This window comes from Salminus brasiliensis, chromosome 23 (genome assembly GCF_030463535.1).
Source record: "Salminus brasiliensis chromosome 23, fSalBra1.hap2, whole genome shotgun sequence".
Lineage (NCBI taxonomy): Eukaryota > Metazoa > Chordata > Actinopteri > Characiformes > Bryconidae > Salminus > Salminus brasiliensis.
Window position 1 is genome coordinate 9,317,273 of NC_132900.1, and position 25,432 is coordinate 9,342,704.

Sequence of the window (25,432 nt, forward strand, 5' to 3'; positions counted from 1 at the left end):
ACATGCCAACGTGATGTTTATGTAAAATACCAACAATATTTAGCTGTAATGTATGGTGAACCTCAAAACCCAATGTCTGCTTAACGTCATTATGTTGACATCCACACAACGTGCAATCCTGACGTTGTTAGATGTTTAAGTGACGGTTATAAATCATGGTGTTAAGTAACCAAAATGCAACATCTGAGGCTTGAGGTCAGCCAAACGTTGTTTTTAATGGATATGTAACTTTGACTTCCTTTCAAAATTCAACATCTGTACAACGTTAGAGGTTGAAGTCAAGCCGATGTCGGTTTTGACATTAACTTAATTTTCATTCTCAACTAAAATCCAACATCTTTCTACTGAACATCAAATAATATGAAACATTAAGTAAGTAAAATATAACAAATGAACATTATACATTAATTCTAATAGTGTAGTGCAAATACACACAACCTAGCAGGTACACTAGCTAGCTCACGGCACACTGTAATCGTACCTCAATAGATTAGCAGAATACATCAACCTTAAGATTAGGAACAGCTCTTCTGCAGGTTTGGACCAGTAATAATATTTTGTTGCAAGGTCAGGTAGAAGCAATGGTATTTCAGTCCAATATGTCTCTGTTTAGATTTAAACCCTGAATTAATCATCAATAAGAAAGCATATGAGGTCAGATACAACAACCATAAACAACAATATACATATAGTACTCAGCTCAGCTTTCAAGAGTATAAACAATTTCAATTGAAACAACAAAACATCATTTGTTATGATCACTTTTTCTTTACTGTGGTCTTGTCTCCCTTCTGTGTGTCTATATGTATCAGAAAGTTTAAATCTTTACTACCCGGGTAGACTAATGCTGCGTTCAAGTGGTGCCGGAAACTGAGAATACTGTTTGTACCACTTATAAATTGCATCAAGGGGGTTTCTAGATGATGTGACGAAATGACGTATATATCTGTCTTAGATGTGACGTGTTTAATTATAATATCAAACTTCAGTAATTAAAAAAATCAAATCAAATTTTATGTCACATACATAGTAATACACAGTATAACTTGCAGTGAAATGCTTTTTTGACAGTCTGCCCACATCAAAGCTATACAATAAAGATCTAAATTTAAACTTAACTAAACCTTAATGAAATAAAGTGCAAAAGAAAAATAGAATAAAAATAAAATAAGTTACATTTAAGTAAAAAAAAAAAAAAAGAAAATATAGAAATATAAGCAAAAAAAAAATATATATATATATATATATACACAGATGAAATAGTGCGTGTGTGTGTGTGTGTATATATATATATATATATATATATATATATATATATATATATATGTATACATATGTACATATTTATCTGTATTTAATTAATTAATTACAGATAATTAATTAATGTTGCAGTGTTTGTGGACGACTTAACATCGTTGTTTTGTGATATCATACGGATTTACATTTTTAGTGGGGCAGATCTTGACCAAACGTACATACACCCCTCTGATGGTCTCTATTAAGCAGCACTGAGGTCTGTGTGTGGGTGCAGGTTTCCAGGGTCTCTCTCTTGTCTGTGGCGCTGCTGAGGCCACTCGCAGAGCACACTGGGAGTTGTAGTTTCGGCTCGGCTCGCCATCTTTGACCTAGGAAATCCGTTCGCTTTTCCCTTTTTAATAAAATCTTTAAACACGGCCTGAACGATGCAGCACGTCGTTTAGTGACGGTACTTAAAGCATATTAAGCTCGAAACACGACTGAATCAATGCACAACAGAATTTCACCCTCAGTTTCGTAGCTATACGTTAATGCTCATAACAACAATGCTAACAGGCGCTAATGCTAAGATGAGCATAGCTCTGCTAGCAAACAAGTTAGCTGGAACGAAGCTTTTCTAACTAAACTTCTATCGTTTATATTGTTTTGACCTCTTTTACTCATATTAAGACATAAACAATTTTCATGTTTGCAACCTTTTCCTTAGTCAGCTAGATAGCGCTGTCTGAACTCACCTGTTTTCTCCACAGAATACTCGCATATGTCAGTTACTTAAAACTGGAAAATACGGTCCTTTTAGACAGTTTAACAGCGGTTTAACTTAAAATAAATAAATAAATAAAGGGACTCTATTAAAGCTGGGACGCGACATGAGCTCCTTAATGAGACGACACGCAGAGTGAGGAGAGGGCGAAAGTGCGCATGCTCTGTAGAAAATTGGCTCAACATCGCGTTAAACATATAGCAACAATAAACAACGCACCTGTTATTTAATAAAAATAAATAAATATAAATATACATACATATATATATATCATCTAGAACTGTTATTTCATTAAAAAAATAAATAAAATAAATATACCGCCCAACATGCACTTGAAGGCACAGCAGACCCCGGATGTTGAAAATGTCTGGCTCCGCTTCTAGTTTACACTTGTATTAAATGTGGACTCGATCCCTTTCTGACTACCTCCAAATGTGATGTGAATGATCCAAATTCAATCTTTTCACAATGTCTTTTGGAAGGTGTTTAAGCCCCCTATAAAGGAAAGTCCTCATCCATTCTCAGGCAAAATAACAGGGTTGTAAATAGGCTTGTAACGTAGTGTCTGGGCATTTAGGGTACCTCCAACACCATCAGCGTATTTGTAATTGGTGAAACTGGGGTTGTTATAACTTACTCTGTTCTTTTTTTACATGAGTAATAAAATGATTCAGCAGGGTGGAGGCCCAGAGCAGAATGTCATTTAGGGCCCCATCAATTGTTCAGGAATGAGCTGGTAGCCAGCGTCACTTCTCTCGTGGAGCAGACAAGACTGTATGCTGACATTCTGGCCAGCAGTCGCTGTTCTACTGACTCTGTATGTGTGGAGAGCACATCCTGCCTCTGGCTCGGCCGGACTGTTATCATGTGTAGTGTGTCAAAACGATGTGCTTTTCTGCTCCCACTCTGCCGGATGTTATTTCAGTGTCGTAGGGTGTGTGTGTGTGTGTGTGTGTGTGTGTGTATGCTGAGGCAGTATGCCAGGCCACTATTCTAGTTTCTGTGCTTCCATATTCTTCCTTTCTGAAAACGCAGTAAGGCCTTATTTTAGTGAAGAATAACATCATGGACACAGTGGACACCCAGCTTTTGGGAGGTTACCTTGGCGTTTTCTAGCAGCACTCTGACGCACACATATACACACACATGATTCCAAAAGGGCCGAACCCAAATGATTCATTCCTGGAAAGTCTGACTTCGCTAGAGACAGAGTGGGTTTTATAGAAAGTAAACAATACTCAGAGCTCTGGAGGACGAAAGGCCTTCTATCCAGCTGGAGTTCCTCCCGTCTGGATGAAAATCGGGCCTGTTTGAGATGTTGGCATGACAACCTACAGCTTAGTGCATGTGGTTGCCTTATGCTGCCTATAGGAGAAGCTCTTTCACTGTGTGTGTGTTTTTACTACAATAAGAGCTGTCCATTCCAATAGACACCTAACATCTAAGTTAGAGTAAAAAAGGAGTAATCAAGCAATCACTTGACAGATGATTGATGAGTAACCCAGCACTGATCCATGATAGGCAATAGTAACCTATCACATCATCAACAATCACTATATAGATAGATTCCTCTGTATTGCCGAAGCTGGCCCTGAGCCTATTAGTTCTTGCACGGTGGTAGAAGGTTATACACCATGTGAGTGGAATGGGAGGATGGTCCAGCACTCTTAATACACACCACTTATACATGGCCTCCCTGTCAGCCACAGTGGAGCTGCCGGACCACCCTGTCACGCAGTTGGATAGGATGCCGTCAATGGTGCTGCAGTATACGTCCTCAGTCTCTTTAGGAAAGACACTGATGTTCCTTCTTAACCAGATGAGAGGTGTTGAGTGTCCATAGCCAACATTGGGCAATGACATCAAACTGTTTTTCATTTTCAACTAAAATTCAACATCTGGCTACTGTTAGGATTCTTTTCGGGTGGTGGACCACTCTCAACTTAGGAGAGCCAGAGTTTCATAGTTTCAAAAAGACTGTCGTACCTGATACAGGCATACCAGTACCAAACACACTATCATATCGCTGATGTGGCCGACCATTGTGGTGTCGTCTGCTTGATGATGATGGATCTATGCAGATCCACTAAGACTGCTAGACGTATAGAGCCAGGATCTTTAATATTAGTGACTTAACAAGGTTATAGACTAACACCACATCAAAAAGTATTTAGTAACAAAAACACACAACACACCCACAATGCATCTGGTTTATTTACTTATGTCTCACTTTTTACTGCTATTTTCTACTAGGACTAGGTACTAGGCAAGAACAATGCTCTTTTAGATGAGGAGCACAATGGACATGGAATGTAACTTACACACGTTCAGCAGGCTGAAGGTTCTCCACAAAAGGGTTGAGGCCTGCAATCTGATTGGCTAGTTGTATCATGTTATTGTGGCGGATGAGGAGGCAGGGGATCCCTGGGCCAGCCCTCACGACACCCCATGATGAGGGCAATGAGCCTACCCTGCTCCTACCTTGCCTCCATGTTGTCTGTGTGTCGGCCACGCCCTTTTCCCTGAGGAACATGCCGTATTATTCAATTGGCTAATAAAATCACGTTTCCTGATTTGTCAGTTGAATCTTTCCTCTGACTGACAAATTTAATCTTGTTATTTGATTGGCTAGCTGAATTCTGCTATCTGATTGGCCACCTGATGTCGTTATCTAATTGGCCAGGTGAAGCATCATTGATCAGCATCATGATTTTGTCTCTGTACTTTTAGCAAAGTGATGTAGCGTTTAGCATGTTAGCTTCTCGGCTCTGTGGCTGCGGGTTTTAAAGCCTGTCTGGGTGAATTTGCCTGGATTTCTGGTTTGGCTGTGTGTGTGAGCTGCATAGGTCCAAGGGTCTAGGGTTGTGGGTTTGATTCTTGCTCTGTTCACTGTCTGATCACTGAGGAATTTAGTGCGTTCTTCTCATGTTTACATGGGTTTCTTCCCATCCTTTCCTAAAATCACATGCTAAGTTGCTCCTAGGTGTAAGTGTGTGGGTGCAGGGGTGTGTGGGGTAGCCTGTGATGGACTGCACCAATAAATCTGTGTGAGCTCCGTATTTACTGTGACCATGACCAGGAAGAAGGAAAAAAAAAAGAAAATCAATAAGTGATTATTACTGGGAATTGTGGGGAAACAAGCATTTCCAAAATGATTTATTATAATATTTACTTATGGCCTCAACGTTCCTGAAAGAAGGCCATACCTACAGTCATACAGCTACGGCATACATACAGCACACTTTAAATTCACCATATTCACATTGACAAACAGACACAAAATACAATAAAGTGTCCCATTCACTTACCTCTGATGAGCAGAGATGTCCCTAGAGAAAGGGTGGAAGTGTGTGTATGTGTGGCCCTGAAGCAGTTAAACCCCCTTGACTGTCCACAACACTGCATAATTCATTAGAGTTGTCAAGTGCAAAAAAACACGCCCCTTTACTGCAGAGTCTGCAGTGACCAGCCACAAGCGCTGAGGTCAAAAGCACAGAGGTTCTGTAGGTACTGGACTGACAAAGCCCCCTCCAGGGGAGGCATAAATAAGTCACACTTCTGCTCCCTGGTGAAAATCGGATTTTCATGGTGGACAAGATTAGATCACAACCCTAATTCACTCTACAATATCGGCTGCAGGCCGTGTGCCATAAGACTACAACAGTGTTCAACTTATGACCCCTGCAGCCTTCATTTTTCAACCTTGAGTGAAGAGTGTAGCTTTAGCAGCAGCCTGGTTTTGCAGTGGGAGGCTAGTGACGGTTGCACAGTGAGGATGAGAATGGCGGAATGTGTGTGTGTGTGTGTGTGTGGAGGCTGACGTAGGTGTGAGACGTGTGAGGAGCAGGTGCAGAGGAGTGTGATGCTTTGCGCTTCTGATGGAGGGTCAGCTGGTGGAGTCTGCAACGTCAGCAGAACCGCTAAAGCAGCAGGCTGAAAACACACACTGACTGGTATTAGTATATTTGTGAGGACCTCTGAAGAGTTGTGTATTATGGCTGAGTAGTGGTGGTTTCTATACCTTAAAGTATAGTGGTGGAGCTGTGAAATTGTGGTAGGATCAGACAACTGGTAGAGCTGGGAAGTAGAGGGAAGAACACTGGTAGAGAACCAGTAGAATGTCCTCACCTCTACAATACGGTTGTGTTTTCCCTGATGACTTCTAGCATGCATCCACACACACAATAATGCTTAGCTTAATCATGTGACAGAAAACAGCATATAGGGATTCTGGGAAGTGGAGTCTTTCTTGTCAAAGCATTTAAAGGAACTCAAATCAAATGGAAAAATAACATCAGCTCAAAATGAGTATTTCCATATTTGGTCCATGATGGTAAAATCACTTTCGTCTTCACAGTCAGAGGTATTGATTGTGCATTATTGATTCTTTGATTTGCCCCTTAACTTCCTATGTGCCCTGAGCTTTCGAGTCAGTGTCTTGTGATGAAACACAGCTGAGGCCTGAGGAGAAATCAATACTATGACCATCCTTAGTGTAACCCCATCTGTCTTCTGACCCATGTCGTTTTTCTGATTTGTATTATTTATCTATCTATTTATCAAGTTTTTATTTCCACAGCTTGATCAAACAGTAAATTGTTATGCAATGCCAAATTGTAAGTGTAAGCTGATGTAACCATATCCTTTTCGTAAGCCCCAGGGGCCTAATGGATAAAACACCCTCAGGGGATTGTGGGTTCTAGTCCCATCGGGGTCATTGTTTGGATTGGCAACATGGCAGATGTTCCGAGACTATTGAGCTCTAATAGATGCCTTAAATAAGAGATTTCTAACATTTTATCCAGGTCATAACAAAACTGTGAAAGAAGTGCAGAACATTGTGGGGTTGAGTCCCACCTGGGGCATAGTTAGGATTTCCAACAAGATTATACATATTCCAAAACCATGGTGGGACCCTTGTTGGAATGCAAAGAAACACCTCATATCTCCAAAATGCACGAAGAGCATGAAGGACCCAGAAAAGGCTTGAAGAACCTTCATTTGATGCCTGCTGGAAAGAACTACAACTCATAACACTGTCTTTCATAGCGTTTTACACATGACATAATTGAGTGGCAACGTACACCAGCAACAAAGCTCTAAATCCTAGCTAGACATTATGATCCCTAGGGTTGCAGCAGTATACTGGTTTAAGGTATACCATGCTATGACAATTAATACATTTTAAAAACCAAACAATCAATCGATTAATGGAAAAACTAATCGGCAGATTCATTCATAATGAGGATAATCATTAGCTGGTAGTTAAAAAAGAGCTCCATCTCACAGCTTGCAGCTTTTGGATTTATTTATTTTCAAAATAGAGACATTTTACATGTTCATTTATTTATTAATTGCTTCAAGCTTTAACTATTGCACTGCTTTTGTTTAACCAAAAACCCTGTTTTCCATATAATAAGAATAATAAGAAGAGCGGGAACAAGAGAAGAGCTACGTATACTGGGATACAGTAAAACCATCATATTTTCGGAGAAGTTTATCATACCGTGCAAATCTCTTACCGTCGCAGCCCCAGTGACCCCTGGTCCCTACTACCACCACTGTAAAGAAATCAGTCGGTCAGTTTCTCTGCAGCAAACCATTTCACACCAAACTCTGAACGACTGTTTCTGTCTGAATGGCTGTCAACGGTAGCTTATGATGATTTGGGAGAAGACTGTGAGAGAGGGGGTGGCTTTTGCTTTGTGGTAGGAAGCCAAGTCAAGTGTGTGGAGCCGGGAATGATAGATGACCGGGGTTAAAGGGGAGGTGATTGGGTGGTAGAGGGTTGCGCAGACTTGCAATAGACACGTGGAAAACAAGGGAAAGATGTAATTTATAGGACGTTAGTTTAGGGAGGAGTGGCTTCAGGAATGTTCCTCCTCCCAAAATGCAGCTATTTTATAACTTCATTCATATCACTTTAAATTATGCAGAAATTTGGAATTCAATTTTGGAATTCATTTCATTCAGAACATCTTTGGAAATGAAATCCTTTAGCAATAAACTCTCTCTCTCTCTCTCTCTCTCTCTCTGGTCTGAATAATTCACTCGCTCACTCTCCTCTGTCCTGGCGTGCCATCTTTTCCCTCACTGCCCCACTCTCAGTTCTCCACCATTCTCCTTCTCCCTCCATGACTTTGAGCACCACATTAATTATTTACCTGCCATTTCCTGGGCTTCAGACAAAGGTTCCCCTTCGCTATGACTTACAGCTTCAGTTACAGACCCTCGCAATGTGCAATCCAGGCACAATATCACATCTAGTGCGATAAAATGGGTTACAGGGCGGTGAAGTGAAGTGGCAGCTCAGTAGAACAAGGCCTGGAGGAATTCATGTGGTTGTTTTGGACAAAGTAGAAATCTCAGTAACACCGCTCTCCCTCTCTGAACACTTTCTGTGATTTCTCACATCCACCATATTCTTTGGATGAGTTTGGTCAGTAGATAGTAGTCAAGTGACTACAAAATCTTTCATTGGCAAAAACATAAGCGGGGCCTACAAGAAACCGAAGCAACGATTCACCATCACAGACACGAGGAGTTACTTTATTATACACTTTATTTACGCCATTAACATGCATTTCATATCCCGATTTTATCTGGATATACTGTGACCAGATACCATTCACACTTTTCTAAAAATGCATTTCCACAGGGGTCCACAGCCTGGTGGAACAGTAGATGGTTCTCACATTCCCTACAGCAGCTCTTTCAGACCTGTTATCTGTAAATTTTTTCCACTGATGCGTTTCTATATGCCTAACTGCAGCCTCAGCTTTCTGTTCTTGGCTGACAAAAGTGGAACTCAACGTGGTCTTCTGCTGTTGGAGCCCATCCACCCACTTTGAGGTCCGCTGTGTTGCGAATCCTGAGATGCCTTTCTGCTCACGGGACTCATACTGAGTTACTGTAGCCGTTCTGTTGGCTGCAACCAGTCTCCAGCCATTCTCCTTTGACCTCTCTCAACAACGAGGCAGTTTGGCAGGTTTCTGCCTTCAGAACTGCCAGTCACTGGATGTTTTTCTCTTTATTACGCCATTCTAGAGACTGCTGTGCTGAAAATACCAGGAGATCAGCATTTCTAGAACTACTCAAACCAGCCCAACAACACTCAATCCTCAAATCTGACAACAAAACCACTGAGATCACATTTCCCTCCAATTCTGATGGCTGATGTGAATATTACCTGAAGCTGCCGGCCTGTATCTGTCTACATGGCAAAATTTATGTAGGTTTACAGGTCGTATATGTAATCTTTTTTATGTTTTATGTATTAAAAATGATGCACAGATTGAAATCAAGCACATTCTCTGCATCACTTTATTCAGTGCTGAAGCTCCCGCTAAAGATGGCACGGCAGTGCCGATGATGCAAGAGGATTTGGGAGAGATAAAGAGAGCATGGCAATCTCCTTACAACCGACCCGTGTGTGTGTGTAGTTCCAATTGACCTCCTGTAATCCACTGTGCTTTAAACCTGTACACCCATACACCCATCCAGATATATTCTCATAGGCGCTCTCTCTTTCTGGACACACACTTTTATGGCAGTTTTGATCAGATTGAGGCACACCATATACACAACATGCAATGCAGTATATGCAATAAATGCAGAAATCAATATGAGAGCAACAGTATGTAATGTAATATGCAATAAATGCTATCTAAATCTATCTAAAATATGCATTGCAGTGTGTGCAATTAATTAAGTGTGCTATCTGCTATGTGCAATAAATGCAGTGTATGATAGCTACAATACATATACTGCAAAATATGCAATACATAGAGTAAATCAAAGCTACAATATGCATTGCAAAACATGCAATAAATGCAATATAGAATATCACAAATATGCAATGCAATTTATGCAATACATGCAGTATATCAGCAACCCAACATGTAATGCAATAAATGCAAAAAATCTACACATGCCACATGATACCTATAGTGCTCAATAAAATTTATGCAATAAATGCAGCATGAGAACTACAGTATGTAATGTAATATGCAGTAAATGCAGCATATATCTTCAATATGCATTGCAATGTATGCAGCAAATGCAGTGTGTCAGCTCAAACATGCAATGCAATATGTGGTGGCTATAATATGCAATGCAATATATGACACATATGATAGCCATAATGCCCAATACAATATATACAATTAATGCAATAAGTGAGTTACAGCATGTAATGTCATATGCAATAAATACAGTGTAATAGCTGCAATATACAATGCAAAATATGCAATATTGCAGTATCGTCACTATCAGAATAAATTATTGTATCAAAGTTATTTTTGCAGTTTTTTCTTTTTTCACACAATTCAAAAAAACATTTATATTTTACATAAGGTACATTTGCCAACTGTTCTTTACACTGTGTCAAAATATCTCTAATATCTCTAAAATATGCTCTAAAATGACTTTTTTACTCTAAAATGACAGTGATCTGATGGTATGTTGTCTCAGTCACACAAAAAACATTGTTTCTCCAAAACAGCAAACAGCAACATTTCTATTGATCCATTCATCATGATATTTCACACCAACTGCAAGATGTAAATTATGTTAAAAGGTGAAAAAAAGTATGTCAATAAGATTTTTAGTGACAGCAACAACATGCAAAATATGACATATATAATCTGCAATGCGATACAAACTCAACCAGTGAAATACGACCAGTTACTCATTGCATTTCTGTAAATCCACATTCATTTTATTACCAATTAAACAGACTCTATATCATTAGACTTTAGACACTGACTTCATTTAAAACATTCATCTGTTTTTTTTTACAATCCCGTTTTTTTCCTTCAAAGAAAAAAAACATCTGAATTCGATAATAATAACAGCTATACAAAGACAGGGTAATACTTACAATAATCGACTTAAAAAGTGTTCTAACTTGTGTCAATGCAAATTTGGTGACGACAAAATTACAGATCAAGCGAGCCCCTCTTCACAAACTGTGAGCGGTGTGTGAGAGTGTTTGTGTGTGTGTGTGTGTGTATGTGTGTGTTCAGGGCCGCTTACATTATAGAGATAGCACGAGATACAACAGCATTTGATATCATGCACTAAAGTGCTAGGGTTTAAAAGGCATGCAGATCAATTAATGATATTTGCACAATTGCCTTCCAAAATATGCATAAGGACAATCAGTTGCCATTAACCTTCCTGCTGGGTTTGCATGAAACATTCAGCTTTCCAGTTTGAGTAAATAAATACACCAGTGGGGTTGACATCATGTTTTCGTGTATCCCTGACTCGGTTTTCTTCTCTCCTTTCTTTTACTCCTTTAATTTGTGTACAAAATAAATAGAACAGAGTTGTTTTTTCCCCTCAAATATATTCAAGCTTTGAAAGGTAAGACAAACAAACAAAATGGTACATTCAAAATAAAAAAATAGTTTTCTTCAAGTTCATAAGTGGGACATAAAGTAACAAGTGATGTATGCAACAAAAAAACAAAACAAAGAAAAATCCGGCAGCAACACATGTAAACATTAATGCAGTTTAGACAAATCTTATTACTACCATTTCCCCCCTCAGGAACGTCTATAAAAGGAGTCTGTAATATGACTGACACATAAAAATCCATATGTATTGCATACATATACATCAGACGCACAGGGATTATGGGACCGTTGAGAAATCAAGTGGGGTTTTAGGCACCTCTGATGGAATTAGTTTGTGTTGTTTTGCTTCAGGTACATTCCAGGTCCTTGAATCCTCACAGAAAGTTCTAGACAACGTCCTCCTCCTCCTCCTCCTCCAATTGGCTGGTGCTGGTGGAACCCCGCCCTTCTGTTTCCGGTTCCTGGGTCCCCGGAAGGCTTCTAGAGGGGCAGGAAGGTTCCAACACTTCAACACTGGTGGTGTTTGTGTGGTCAGGCTGGAACGGGACAGAGTGGTGGGATGAGAGAAGCAGAGAGAAGACAAGAGGAAGGATAGACAAGGAGGTGAAAGACTAAGAGAAGAGAGATAGAGAAGCAGGGTGCACTCTCAAAAATCAGACCAGTGTTAATGTTAAAAGGAACACAAAAGGTTTTGTCCTTAAAGGGATACTCAACACAGCGATTTTCAACACAAGCTCTGTCTTACACAGCTGTAGCAGTTCTGTTTCTGTGAATAGTTACGTGGCGAGGAGTTATATGACTTTTTTATGAGTGAATAAAAGATGTTTTTGGCCACAATGAGCAATGGTATGTTTGTAGAAAGATGATAAATTCTGAATGCAGAATTTCATGAAAAGAGCACCTGTCCAACTGTTAAGGACAGATGTGGATCAATAATGATCTGGAGTTGTGTTGCAGCCAGTGGCACAGGGGAACATCACAGGTAGAGAGCATAATGTATTCAATTAAATACCAGCAAATCCTGGAAACAAAGTGTTTACAAGCTAAGATACTTGCAAAAGGAGGATGTTACTAAGTACTGACCATTGCTCTGGGAATTAGATTTTTTTTTCATTTTCCAACTGAAAAGATGTGAAAATGGGTCGTCTTTAACCTTATGCCTTTTGGAAATCAGATCATCTTTTTCATCATCGCTTAGTTACTTACAGTAGCAGGACATTTGACCAGGGGTGGTCAAACTTTTGCATGTAACTGTACAGAAAAGAATAGAAAACCTATTGGTTCAAAAGTAACTTACAATAGAAACCACTGGGCTAGTATTTTTGGATTTGGTTTGCCCAATTTAGTCACTGCCAATTCCTAAACGCTTGCTAGGTCTCCTCTATCACTCAATCCTACCAAACTGGGAGTTTGAAGGCTAGTATGTGCTTTGTCTGAGACACATGAAGCACCGTTGGATCTTTTCGTAGTGCGGCTAGCATCATGCTGACTGACCATTCCTAGCCACCCATAAATAGTGAAGCCAGTTATGTTTTCTGCATGTTTTGGCCACAGATGGCTGTGGCACTGTCAAGGTTTAAACTCACCACCTCCTGATGCCTGATATAGGTTTGTTTGGATTCGACAGTTCGTAGCTAACCTAAACTGTTGACTGGGCCGTAAGTATCCTGCAGATGTTCCAAATCGCTGTGGTATTCCTTTAACTGTAAACCAGTTTCATAGTGTGTGTCGGTCTGTTCTGAGAGTGCAGGAAGAGTGGAGAGTGGAGGAACAGAGGGAGTGGACTTGGCTGGTGCAGGACGTCCTCAGGCGGGGGGCTGAGGTAGTTCCTGACTGGGCTCCTCCATCTCTGGGATGGTCTGAGCGGGTCTGGTGGGCGAGGGGAAGCGGAACCTCACTGTGCGTTCTTTGTGGTTGGGAGAAGAAGAAGGGGAGCGGGCCCAGCGGGACGGAGGCCGCCGGTTGGCAGGGCGGGCCGGACGCAGGAAGCAGGAGTCCAGAGGTGGGGCCACTGGAGACCGCGGGAGGTCCTTCATCAGGGAGAGACATTTATATATATATATATGTATATATATGCACACAGTAAGAGATGTACACACTGCACATACACATGTTTAGTCATACAGATAAGAAAGACACCTCAAGACTTTCCAATGCCGAATGGAGCTGTATAGACCAACCATAACATTAATACCACCCCCTGTTTCTGCACTCATTTACCATTATATCAGCTCCACTGACCATATAGGAGCACTTTATAGTTCTATAATTCCAGACTGTAGTCCATCTGTTTCTCTGCGAACTTTGTTAGCCTCCTTTCACCCTGTTCCTCACTGCTGGACTAAGAACAGTCCAGCAACTAGAAATATCCAGCCAACAACATCCTGTGACCACTGATTAATATCTAGAGGATGACCAACACAAACTGTGCAGCAACAGATGAGCTTCTGTCTCTGACTTTACATCTATAAGGTGGACCAACTAGGTAGGAGTGTCTAATAGACTGGACAGTGAGTGGACACAGTGTTTAAACACTCCAGCAGCACTGCTGTGTCTGATCCACTAGTACCAGCGCTAACACTAATACTAACATGCCACTACCATGTCAGTGTCACTGCAGTGTTGAGACTGACCCACCACCCATATAATACCTACTTTGTGGTGGTCCTGACCATTGAAGAACAGGGTGAAAGGAGGCTAACAAAGTAAGCAGAAGAACAGTCTGTAATTATAGAACTACTAACTGGTCAGTGGAGCTGATATAATGGGCAGAGTTCATTACAAAACAGGGCTGGTCATACTATTCTGATATGACTGTCTATCTATCTATCTATCTATCTATCTCTCTCTCTCTCTCTCTCTCTCGCTCTCTCTCTCTCTCTCTCTCTCTCTCTATATATATATATATATATATATATATATATATGTTACAATGCTTTAGTACTGAACAGTGTTTTTGTGGGTAGAGTATGGACAGGCATCTCCATGATTTATCAAAGTTCATGGAGATTTAGGTATAATTATCTTTTCATAAAGAAGCAGTACTGATTGCCATCACTCCTGTTATACTACCACTTACCCCTCTCTCACTTTATCTCGTTCTTGCTCTCTCTCTCTTTCTCTCTGTTCTACTGTATTAACTAACACCCCCCTCTCTGTTATAATTAGTGCTTTTCTACAGGCTCTTGGTTTCGTCTGAAGGATGGTGAAATCTAATACACGTTGCATAATCTGCTTCTGCTAAAAATACACGCTGGTTACGCAGAAACACACTTCCTCTGACCCACTAAAATGTGCCAGAGACTAGAGTGATCCTACTGCAGACTTCCCAGCAGTTGACCTGCCTCCACCACAAACTGTAGGAGGTGATACTGCATCACTGACTGATGTAAACTTGAGAGACTGAGAGCTAACTGCTTTCAAAGAGACTAATTATTGACTAATTATAGTTCATTTATATCTACATTGGTATAAAATGTAAAGGTACTACATTTGGTTCTTTGAGCAATGCTGTTGAAGAACCATTTTCATAAATGACATCCGTGAGTGTAGAGCATTTAAATTCAGGACACATATCTTTCAGGACAAGCTGTTTTAGCCTATAATGCCACCAGCGATGCAAATCATAACTCAAACAATTCAGGATCTCTGTAATGCAGTTTTTACTAGTGAAATATTAAGTATTAAAAGTAATAATATCAGAACTACAGATCTATAGAGGCATTCTGACTAGTCATATTGCCAGGACGACATTTCCTAAATGTAATTTTGACTAGTCATACGTTACCATTAATTGACATGATCTCTTTTATCTATAATTACAGTTTTACGAATAGAAATCCAGGTCCACATTTCCGTAAATGAATCTTGTCCAGTTCAAATAGTAATTCATGATCTCTTATCTTGTTTTGACTGGTTGTAATATGCATTTATGTTATGTGCAGTCAGATCTCTAAAATACAGCATGAATTCTCACCAGCAATACAAGTTCTAACTCTGTTCTTACTAGTAAAAAACTCAAACTCACAATCTCTGTAATGCAGGTTTTACTAGTAGAAACTCTCATTTCGACTACAATTTTTACTAGTAAGAATATCAGATCTACAGATCTATTAAGCCATTCTGACTTGTCATATTGCCAGCATGGCATACCCTTAATATAATTTGAACTAGTTATATTTTACCATTGATTTACATGTTTCAGGCTCTATTATTTTTACTAGTAAAAATTCCAGTTCTGGATATTAAATTTTTACTAGTAAAAAACTTCCAGTTCCAGATATTTACAACACAATATAATTCTGACTAGTAAAAAGTCCAGGCCCACATATCTGCACATGAATATCTCTTATGTGGTTTTGACTAGTTTTAATGTGCATTTAGGATGTGAGCTCTATAATATCATAATTATTGTTTCTAATCTGAATGATATTGTAAATATCTAGAACTACAGTTTGTACTAATGGAAATGTAATTGTAGATATCTGTAACTGGAGTTATTACTTGTAAAATGCAATTATAGATAGACAGACAGTGGAATTCAGTGTAAATCAACATATAATAATATATGATGTATGTCTGGCAATATGACTAGTCATTAATCTGTTGATCTAATATTATTAGTAAACATTTCATAGACAATCTCTGAAAATCGAGTTTCTACTAGTAAAAGCTGCATTCAAATGATTTTAAAATTTGACTTTTTACTAGTTAAAATTAAATTAGTACTTATAATCCTAGACTGTTCATGTTGAGTTTTTACTTGTGAAAAAAAATGTAATTACAGACATAATGAGATTTAATGTAAATGAATGGTCAGAATTACATTAAGGATATGTCTTCCTGTCAATATGACTTGTGGAATGCCTTTAAAGATCTGTAATAAATGTTTCTTTTAAAAAAAGAATTACATTCGAGATTTTAAATTTGAGTTTTAAGAGAAAACTGAGTTGCATTGGGCTTATGACACAAGTATCGCTGGTGTCATTTTAGGCTAAAACGGCTTGTTTTTATTGTCATTATATTTATACATTACAGTAATATTATCTTCTCTTCACATATTCTAGCTCAGAAAGCTGGGGTCTTTTGCTCAAAGGCTTATTGGACCTGGGCATTGACCCCACTATCCTGTAGTTAGTTATCCAGTCCTGAACCACCACTAGGCCCTATTACATGCTTTTTTATTAACCAAAAGTGGATATCCTATGGCACTGCTCAAGGAACTCTTTGTAGCACATTTGTTTTTCAGAATGTAGATGATTTGCATGAAATCTCTTGCTTGATGCATCTGTTTTCAAAAATCAATGCTTTTCAGCATGAGTAGGTTTTCAGTCCATGCATCTTTTTGATTGTAGGGTTCTTTCAAAACGATGTGTGATATCTGATACCCTTAATGAGACCAGTACTGAGATCTGAGCTGTAAGAAAGCTTTGAAGTTTAAAGAAATTCATCTTCAAATCTGACAAAATATGGAATTTGTGTAAAATAAAAAGTAATGAGGTGATTTCTTAACTGAGCCAACAGATCACTTAGAAATCGCTGCGGATAAGAGCACCAGCCAAATGCCACAAATGAAAAGAGTGAGGCGATACAGAAGCAGCACAGCACTTGCCAAGCAGTTTGAATAAATGTCTTGAACCCATTATACCCTCCTTCAGACCTGCTAATGAGGGCTAGCATTAGCATTACAGTCTCTCAGGAATAGCCCCTTAACGGTTTAAGGCACAGAGCAAGCAGCTGGAGTTAGAAGTTAGAAGACCACACTCTTGCTCTCAGCAGAGCCCCCTGCCGTTAGCATGCAGCAACGGTACCCCGCGTTTCACCCTGACAGTCCGCTAAAATATGGGACGAACAGGTGATGGAGAGCGAGAGGGGGTAGAAGAAGAACAAGAAGAAGGAGAAGGGAGAGCTGGAAGTGTTAGTGTGCAGTCGTTGACAGGGGACGGAGCAGGTCGCTTACATAGCTGTGTGTTTAGTTCGTTATGTAACATGGCCCCCACTGAAAGAACTGTAAAAGAGTTAAAGAAGGGACAGAAAATGGAGTAAAATAATAAACAACAACAACAACAGACGAAACAGATGCATAACAGGACCTATCAGAAACACAATGTGATATTAATCACCTATGAAAACATCCAAAAAGCTATCAGCGTTCAGGAGGGAAGTTTCGTCCACTGAAGACAACAGTATCCCGTTATAACATCATTCAAAAGTTTGGACACATCTTGGACACATCAAATTTTTTTACTTTTGTCCTGAAATTTAAATATTTAAATGTTCCAACACTATCACTATCACTATATAACACGTATAGCTCAAATAAACAACCTTTTGTTCATTTTGTTAGTTGAATTTTCCCGTTTTCTTCCAATTTTGCTGCCAGTACGTACTGTAGCTCCCCCTAGCACTTCCAACACTAAAAGGATAAGAACTTTCCTCTGATACATGCGAGGTCAGCCACGCCTCTGCTTCCGTTGTGGCATCGCTAGGCAGCCGACACGCTCAGAGGAAAGCGCCAGGTCCCCAGTCCCACCACACCAGCTAACAGACGCTTGTGCCAGCCAACTTCACCAACAAGTGCGCTTTCAGACTCCGGGCCGATGATGGCAAAGTGGCATGGCGCAGGATTCGAACTCATGACCCCTGGGCTGTAGTGACAGCGTATATTAAACAGGTTAATAATTTACAATGTTACTCACAGTGGTTTTAATGTAATGGCTGATCGGTGTAGTTGGAAAATAGTAATATTATACAATAAGGACATTTTATTTATTATGTTTTTATCAGGATTTTAAATTAATTGGAGTCCTTCTACCCTAAAGCCTCGACCGTGTCACATGCTTTTATAAATATCAGTTTCACATGTCCAAACCTTTGGCTGGTGCTGTATATTAAAAATGCAGTCAGTTATTATCTATATAAGCTTTGCGCCGCTAGCTTTTTGGATAAAGATTTTCACCTCTTGATGGAATTAACTGGTCAGACAACGATGCTCATGCTCGCACCTCCACCAGAACGTTAAAGGAAGTGAGACACAAAAGATAAACACGCACCACGTTTCCCACAACACCCGACAATGAGAGCCCATTCCCTGTGAGAATGACGCGTGGCATGCAGTGGTCAGGTGGTGCAGCTGTAAGACGTCCGTAAAGAAACGCAGCGTGACACGGGTGAGGTCACTGTGACGTGAAAAAAAAAGTCATAGAAGAGGAACTTACAGCACGGCGTGTGCGCGCGAGCGCCACTATAGTCCCCAGGGAGCAGTGAGTAAGACAGTATGGTTCTGGAGGCAACCCGAAGAGGGAGACAGGGGAAAACACTCATCAGCACAAAACACAATCGCATCAGATACAGGAGATGACTGGCAAAAAGGGGCCTGTGTGATTAGACTCCATGACGAAAGATCACTGCAGCCTACAGGAGGTCCACTCCTCTCTCTGTGGGACCTGTAAAAGGGGTGAGGGGGGGTTTTGGCATGACCATCCTCACTGTCCATCCAGAAGAAAAACACACAAGTGTACTGAACACCAGACAATACTATACACTCTAGGGGTCAGCTTCCTGGACAGTTATTGAGCCATGTCCTGGACTGTATTGTATTTTCAATGAAGGATCTGTATTGTAGTCCAGGACTAGACTTAATCCTTGTCTGGGAAACCGACCCTGTATGTTCACACTATATGTTCTGCTGTAGCTACTGAATATTAGGGTCCAATTGACCATAGAAGCTATGATAATTGTAATACTGGCTGATATGGATTGTCAGTATTCAACACATTCAACATGTCACAATTCGATTGGTCTTAGTTAATTAGTTGATTATTCCTCTGATTCTTCATCAGTTCTGAAGGTGCCACAAAGGTTTCTTTGATCGATGCCATAAAAGAACCTTTTTTGGTTCCATGAAAAAAAAATCTTTCAAATTATGGATCTTTATGGAACCAAAAGTGGTTCTTTTATGGCATCACTCAAAGTGGCGTTTCCAAATCGAACATCCTATAAATTCCATCTCTACTTTGTTCACAACAAAGTCTTTGTAGCCCTTCACCACCTTGTCACCTCCCATTTACCCTGGCTTCACTTATCAGAGAGGACTGGCTTACTACTTCAACTAGAAGCCACCTGAACTCCATCACAAATGTTCTTCCCTCTCTTACAGTCTTCTCTCACATCAGTAGAAGCTGATAAGCTGATGGTCCAAACTGGCAAAGAACCCTTTGTAGCACCCTTGTTGTTTTTTTAGTGTAGTTAGTGGTAGTTTTGTTTTATCTCCATGCTATTTTCGTGCTACAAATTCAGTTTGGGTGCATTTTACATGTTGTTGTCATAGTAACTGTGATAGGTTAACCAAGATAAGGTACCAAATTAGCCGTAACGGTGAGCTAGTGGCAGATGGGAAACCTTGCAGCCTTCTAGGCCTTCTCTAGTTTCTATTAACTAAAACATTTATGCCTACAATTTCCCTTGTATTTTTTCAACACACACATTTGAACCTACGGGTTTGAGGTTTGATTGGAAATAAAAGGGTTAAATTCTTAAATCGCCCCACAGAAAACAATCAGAATCAGTGCAATCAGAATCCATCTTTCTTTGGAAATTAGGTAAATACATCCAAGAAGCTTCTGCCATTGGTTAGGCCTTCAGGTGCTGTACAGAAGACCATCAAATTAACCATCAACACATTTAGGAAGTTACAGTAGAATTAGCAGTTGTGACGTGACTGTTGTGGCTCTGGGCTTTCTGGAAGTTTCATGTCACTGTCATGTGAATATAAGCAGCAGTCTGGTTTCCAAACTGGATTTCCAGTTGTTAGAAATGGAAAACCAGAACTGTGCCAGAACTCTTTGCTGAAAGAGTTACTGCAAAATATAAGGTAAATATACATGAATGTCTGTTAGAAGCTTCAAATAAAATACATGGAATGTCTTTTACAAGCTTGTGTGTGTTTAGTTTAGAAAGGGCAATTTTTTATAAGGCTGAGCTTAAATACTTATAATTCTCCATTGGCAACTGGTGACTATGAGTTTTGCAGTATCTATAAAATAAAGCATTTCCCTCACATCACAGATTTGCTGATCCAAATCCTGACTCTGTACTAGTTTCACTATAGACATTTATCTACTTATTGTGATCTGTTTAAGGCATAATCTACATCAAAACTGATTTCAGTTACTTTCATTTCAGTTACCTAACAGTGGGCTCTGCAAGGATTAATGGACTCATCACTCTAACACCCATACCACTGCCATAATGTTAATGCCTTATCATTTAACAGGCAGTCTATTATAGTTTGAAGCAATCACAAATTAATGACAGAAGTCGTTTTTTCATTTCTCCACTGGTTCCCATCTGCCATCCTAAAATGTAAAAACGATTATGTGAAACGACTGTGAAAACCATTATAAATGGATAATCGAATCAGGCAAGTACATATTTATGTTACCATACAATCATACAGTCTATTCTCTTACGTTCACTTAGTGTGTTAGTCTTCCAAATGGGCCGTACTTAACAACCAACATCAGCAGTAGCTAAACAGTTCATATAATTACTAGAGCATTAGAGCAACAGTGTTTACTGTAGGCAGATGAGCAGAAATGCGTAGCAATAAAACAATAATAAGCAGCAAATATTACTAATTGTTAAGCTGCAGCACAGCACTGCTGTCTCATGCTTTTCGGTCAGAGTTGCACAAAAGGCATGCGGTTTAGATCCATCAATATACGGAGCCTACACCATCTGCATGATGGGATCAAAGCTGAAAACCAGACACTAGCTACAGGCCAATGCCATTCCACTTATTGAGTTGCAAGGATTCCTCACTTACAGAGACTTAACCCCTTAAACTGTCTGTACATGGATCTGCACTCCAGTTTCTCAGTGTTGAAATGACAAAATGTACATATTAGCTTTAAATAAAGATTAATAACCAAATAATAAACGTAAAGTTTAAGGGGTTTAAGTCACAGTAAACTGTTGTTGGAAGGCACAGAACATAAGAGGTGAGTTTGAGAGAATGTGTGATTGTCGTCCTTTTACCTCAATGCATCCAGGTTTGTCCACATCTCCCGTCCTGCTTTGGGACGTCCCACCCGAACTGGGTGGCCTCTTCTCGTCCCTGAAGCCCTGCTCCAGCAGTTTCTTATTTAGTATCCGTGCTGCATTCTCCGTTAGCGTGTAGCCAGGCGGAGCTGACAGATCCTGTCTGATGCTAACAGTCTCTGCGTTCTTCTCGTCCTGCGATTCGACTATCAGCTGCACAGGGCTGGGCGAGCGGCCCCGGGATGCCCTGGCTAATTCCTGTGCTGCCCCATAACTGGCCGTTTGCCCGCTTTCAACAGGCCGGGAGCGGCTGGGTGACCTGTTGAACTTTTGCTGTGAGTCGTAGGTGACGGGTGTGTGGTCGATGATGTTGAAAAGGCTGGAAAGGCCGTCGTTGATGGTGGTGTGGACGGGGCTGTCCCGGGTGGTGGTGGAGCGAGCCCAGGCAGACTCGCTGTTGCCCTTCGTGGGCTGTGAGGCAGCTGTAGGTGTTGGGGCTCGGGATGGACCGCTGGACGCCTCAGGTTTAGATGCAGGGGCAGTGGTGGAGGGCTTGCGCTGGAGCTTGGGCGAGCCATATTTGGGTGAGCAGCAGGGACGCTCAAATTTGGCCTGTGCTGCAGGTGAATACTGCACCTTCCTGAGGCTGCGAGAGGGTGAAGAGACTGGTGTGGATCCACCACCCTTGGGAGTAAGGCAGCGGTGCGGACTGCTTGTGAGGGTGCGAAGGACCTCTGTCTGCAAACCTACACTGATGGTCTGGGTCGTCTGTGTTCCGCGGGTGGTAAAGCCATTGGTCTGGCACGATGCATCTCGCAACTGGATGGAGGTCGAGCCGGAGCGGATAGCGTTGCGGACAGAGAAGGCCACTTCCTTCATGTCGTCACTGAGGTTGCGGGACAGTTCAAGCTCCAACGAGGATGCATAACCCAGACCTGTCTCTAGATGGTGTCCTCTTAACTCACAAGGCCACCTACTCCCAAAAACGTCCTCCCCCTCCCCTGCCGTGGCTTTGCCCACTTTGGAGAACATGTACTCTTGGTCCGAAGGCCCAGGGACTGTCCTCTCACCTCTAGTAGGGCTGTGCAGAACGCGGACCCCAATGAGATCGGGTCCAGGGGCTCCCCTCAGAGGCAGTCTCTGGCAGTGCTCTGGGCTGCTCATTGTGTTGGTGGTCAAGGTGGCACTGGTGGTTAAAAACCAAGAGGCCGGCTGGAAGGCTTCTGAAGTAGGGTCAGCAGGTCTGCGGGAGTCTGCCCTTTCAGCCCAGGCCTCCACCACTGGTGGAGGCAGTGCAGGGCCTGGGATGGGGCAGGAGGCGAGAGAGGCAGTGGGGAGCTCCCAGCCTTTGTTGTTGAACTCTTCAATGTATTTAAGATCATCCGGAGAGAGGGGCGGGGTGGTGTCATCCCGTCCACGCTCACCCGGCCTGCTCTTGTCTGGCAGGAAGGGAGAACTGTCCATCAAACGCTGGAAGTCACTCATGGAGCAGACAGATTTTGCCCTGTGGACACAGTTTGACAACAATGGAGCAAGGTTAGCGCTACTCATACTCATGTAACTGTGTCTCCTTAGTGGAGAAAAAAGGCCTGTATGCCAGCCTTAATGAGTGCCTATCCGAGACAGCTTTTGGAATACCCCTTTTTTATGGTAAAAACTAGAGCCATTTTTAATTTTATTGTTTTTGTACAATTTTTGGTAAGGTCCCATTTTGCCTGCATCTATGGTGTGTGGGTTTGTCTGATGATTTGAAAGTAGATAACAAGTAAAACATGAAAAAGTCTTGATTCTAGGAGAAACAGGGAAACCATAGAAGGGAACGATCATAATGAAGAGTCTAAAGGAACGAATTTAGCAACTGCTGGGATTTTCTTTAATTATTAACTTAATTTAATTTATTTCTGGCTTGATCACAAGACAGCATCATCAGCAGGGACGCACTTCTTCCAGTGCGTGGGAATTCAGACCCTGCATCCCGCTGAAGTGCTGAGCACACAGAACTGTAGAGAATGCTTAGCGCTTGACTGCGTAATATGATGCAGACGCCTGGCTGGCGGGGAACACTGCATACCGATGGGAAAGACAAGGGAGAAAGGTCCTTCTCTCAGTGACAATCAGGTCATGAACAGTCTACGGCCCAGCTGGCACTGAAACCTAAAATTCAGCTTTAGGGTACTTACTTTAAAAGTCTGGGGAAGATTCTTAAGGCCTGCACTTACAGTACTGTGCAAGCTGTGAAAGTTAGAATAAAAAAAAGCTTCTTATCTGGGCAGTCAGTGTTTATTTCCATAGTAAAACGCTAATATTAGAATAAATACTAATAACATTCACACAGAAAGTCATGCTATTACATCACTGTGGCAGTCTCTTTAAAACATCTTCAAAGCTCACCTCATCTAGTCTAGTGTTATATATCTGTGGTGATTTAATACCTGGTAAATTAGTGCTCAACTAGCTTTTTTTCCCTCACTCACTAGCAAGATATCAACTATTTTCCTTCAAAATGAGAAACACATTATTTTATTTACTGTGTTTGTATTTCCCTGCATCTGTTCTGGAGTTCTGCAGCAAAATTCTCCTCACAATATTTACAGCAATGTTCACAGTACTCAGCTACCCAATTATGTCTACCTCTTTTTTGTTTTACTTATCTTAGTCTAAATGATGTCTCTAGTTTAACCTGTTACTAATCTTGTATAGTTTAATTGGTTTAACACATTATTTTAAACTTCTATTAAGAATAGAGAAAGAATACAGAAGTACTGAGTAATAAGCCATAGTGTGTAATAAGCATTGCTGCATTAAGGGGTTCAGGCCTAGCAAAGTAAGAATTGCATTGTACAGTGTAACTGCCTGTTTACTGTGCATATGACAAGAAAGATCCTGAATCTTGAAAATCCCTCTTATTGCCAAAATAAAGCTTTTTAAACAATGTGCTTAGGTGCCTAAAACTCCACTGTACAATACTGTACACTATGACAAACCAGTATAAGAACAGCAATACAAGGATTTTATAAAGACCAGCTTTTAAACTTACTATCTAAAACCATGAAGATGAAATGAAACAGTATTTATTACAGTAGACATATTCCAATCAGTTCCCTACACAAATGAGTGTTCACGGCAACTATAGACAGTTATATAGGACGTGATTACACATTTGGCCAGCTGGCAGAGATTATCTGGGCCATATCCCTTCTGAAAGCTTTTCATATACAGTCTCCAGAGATGCTGGAGAGGTAGCACCGAAAACACTCTCACTGAGCTACGCTTGCGTACAGTACCTGCACTGCTCTGATCTCGGTTCAAATTTTTTTTTTTGTAATTTGGGAAACAAGGGCATCATATCACAGAGAAAAAAAAGGTTTAAGGCTGTGCATTGGCCAGAATCTGGTGATGCGATATCACATATCACAATACAGTGGGTTACGGTTCATATTGCAATATATTGTGATACTGTAAGCAAGACGATATATTTTTATGTAGATTTTTCAATCAAATTTTATGAGAACTGTCCTCGCAGAAAAACACCATAGTATACAATAATCTAGCAAAAGAATCTAATCCATGTTTTATCCAATCAGATCAGTGGGATCTGAAGACAATTTACAACACTGTTATCTAGCACTCTGGGTTTAAATATAACACTAAGTGAACCACTGCCACCAATCAATAATTATTTATTTATATATTGTGAATCAATACAGTTTTGCAAAACATAATATTGTGATATAGGGCTGCATGATATAAAAAAAACGTTACAACAGGCCACTAGATTTCACCAGAAGGCAACATGTATAAAATAATAAAATAAAGGGTATTGTACAGATATAATCTGCCTCTGGCAGATATGTCATGGAAAATGAAAACAGTTGGGATTTCTTTTTGTATCAAATAGCAACAAAGTAGCAAGTAGCATGACATGTTTCCTATAATTAGACATTGCACATGACATCCTGCGATGTGACTATTACGCATATTGTGATAGTGATGCTCAAGTTTCAAGTTT

The 25,432-nt window shown here is 40.6% G+C and overlaps 1 protein-coding gene across 3 annotated transcripts in view; it reads right to left on the bottom strand.

The window, feature by feature from the left end:
* Window positions 1–10,717: 10,717 nt before the first annotated feature.
* The window catches only part of mtcl1 (microtubule crosslinking factor 1), a 92,031-nt gene continuing 77,316 nt past the window's right edge, over window positions 10,718–25,432 (bottom strand). Inside the window, exons 14-16 of one of the 3 annotated variants that reach the window (XM_072668603.1) lie at window positions 21,421–22,927; window positions 18,600–18,664; window positions 13,329–13,412 (exon numbers count right to left, since the gene is read on the bottom strand). In XM_072668603.1, the coding sequence (XP_072524704.1) occupies window positions 18,626–18,664; window positions 21,421–22,927 (1,546 nt within the window). In that variant the 3' untranslated portion in view covers window positions 13,329–13,412; window positions 18,600–18,625. Of the gene's footprint in view, window positions 13,413–18,599; window positions 18,828–21,420; window positions 22,928–25,432 lie in introns of all 3 variants that reach the window. The other 2 variants (XR_011978281.1, XM_072668602.1) reach the window with 2 other exon arrangements.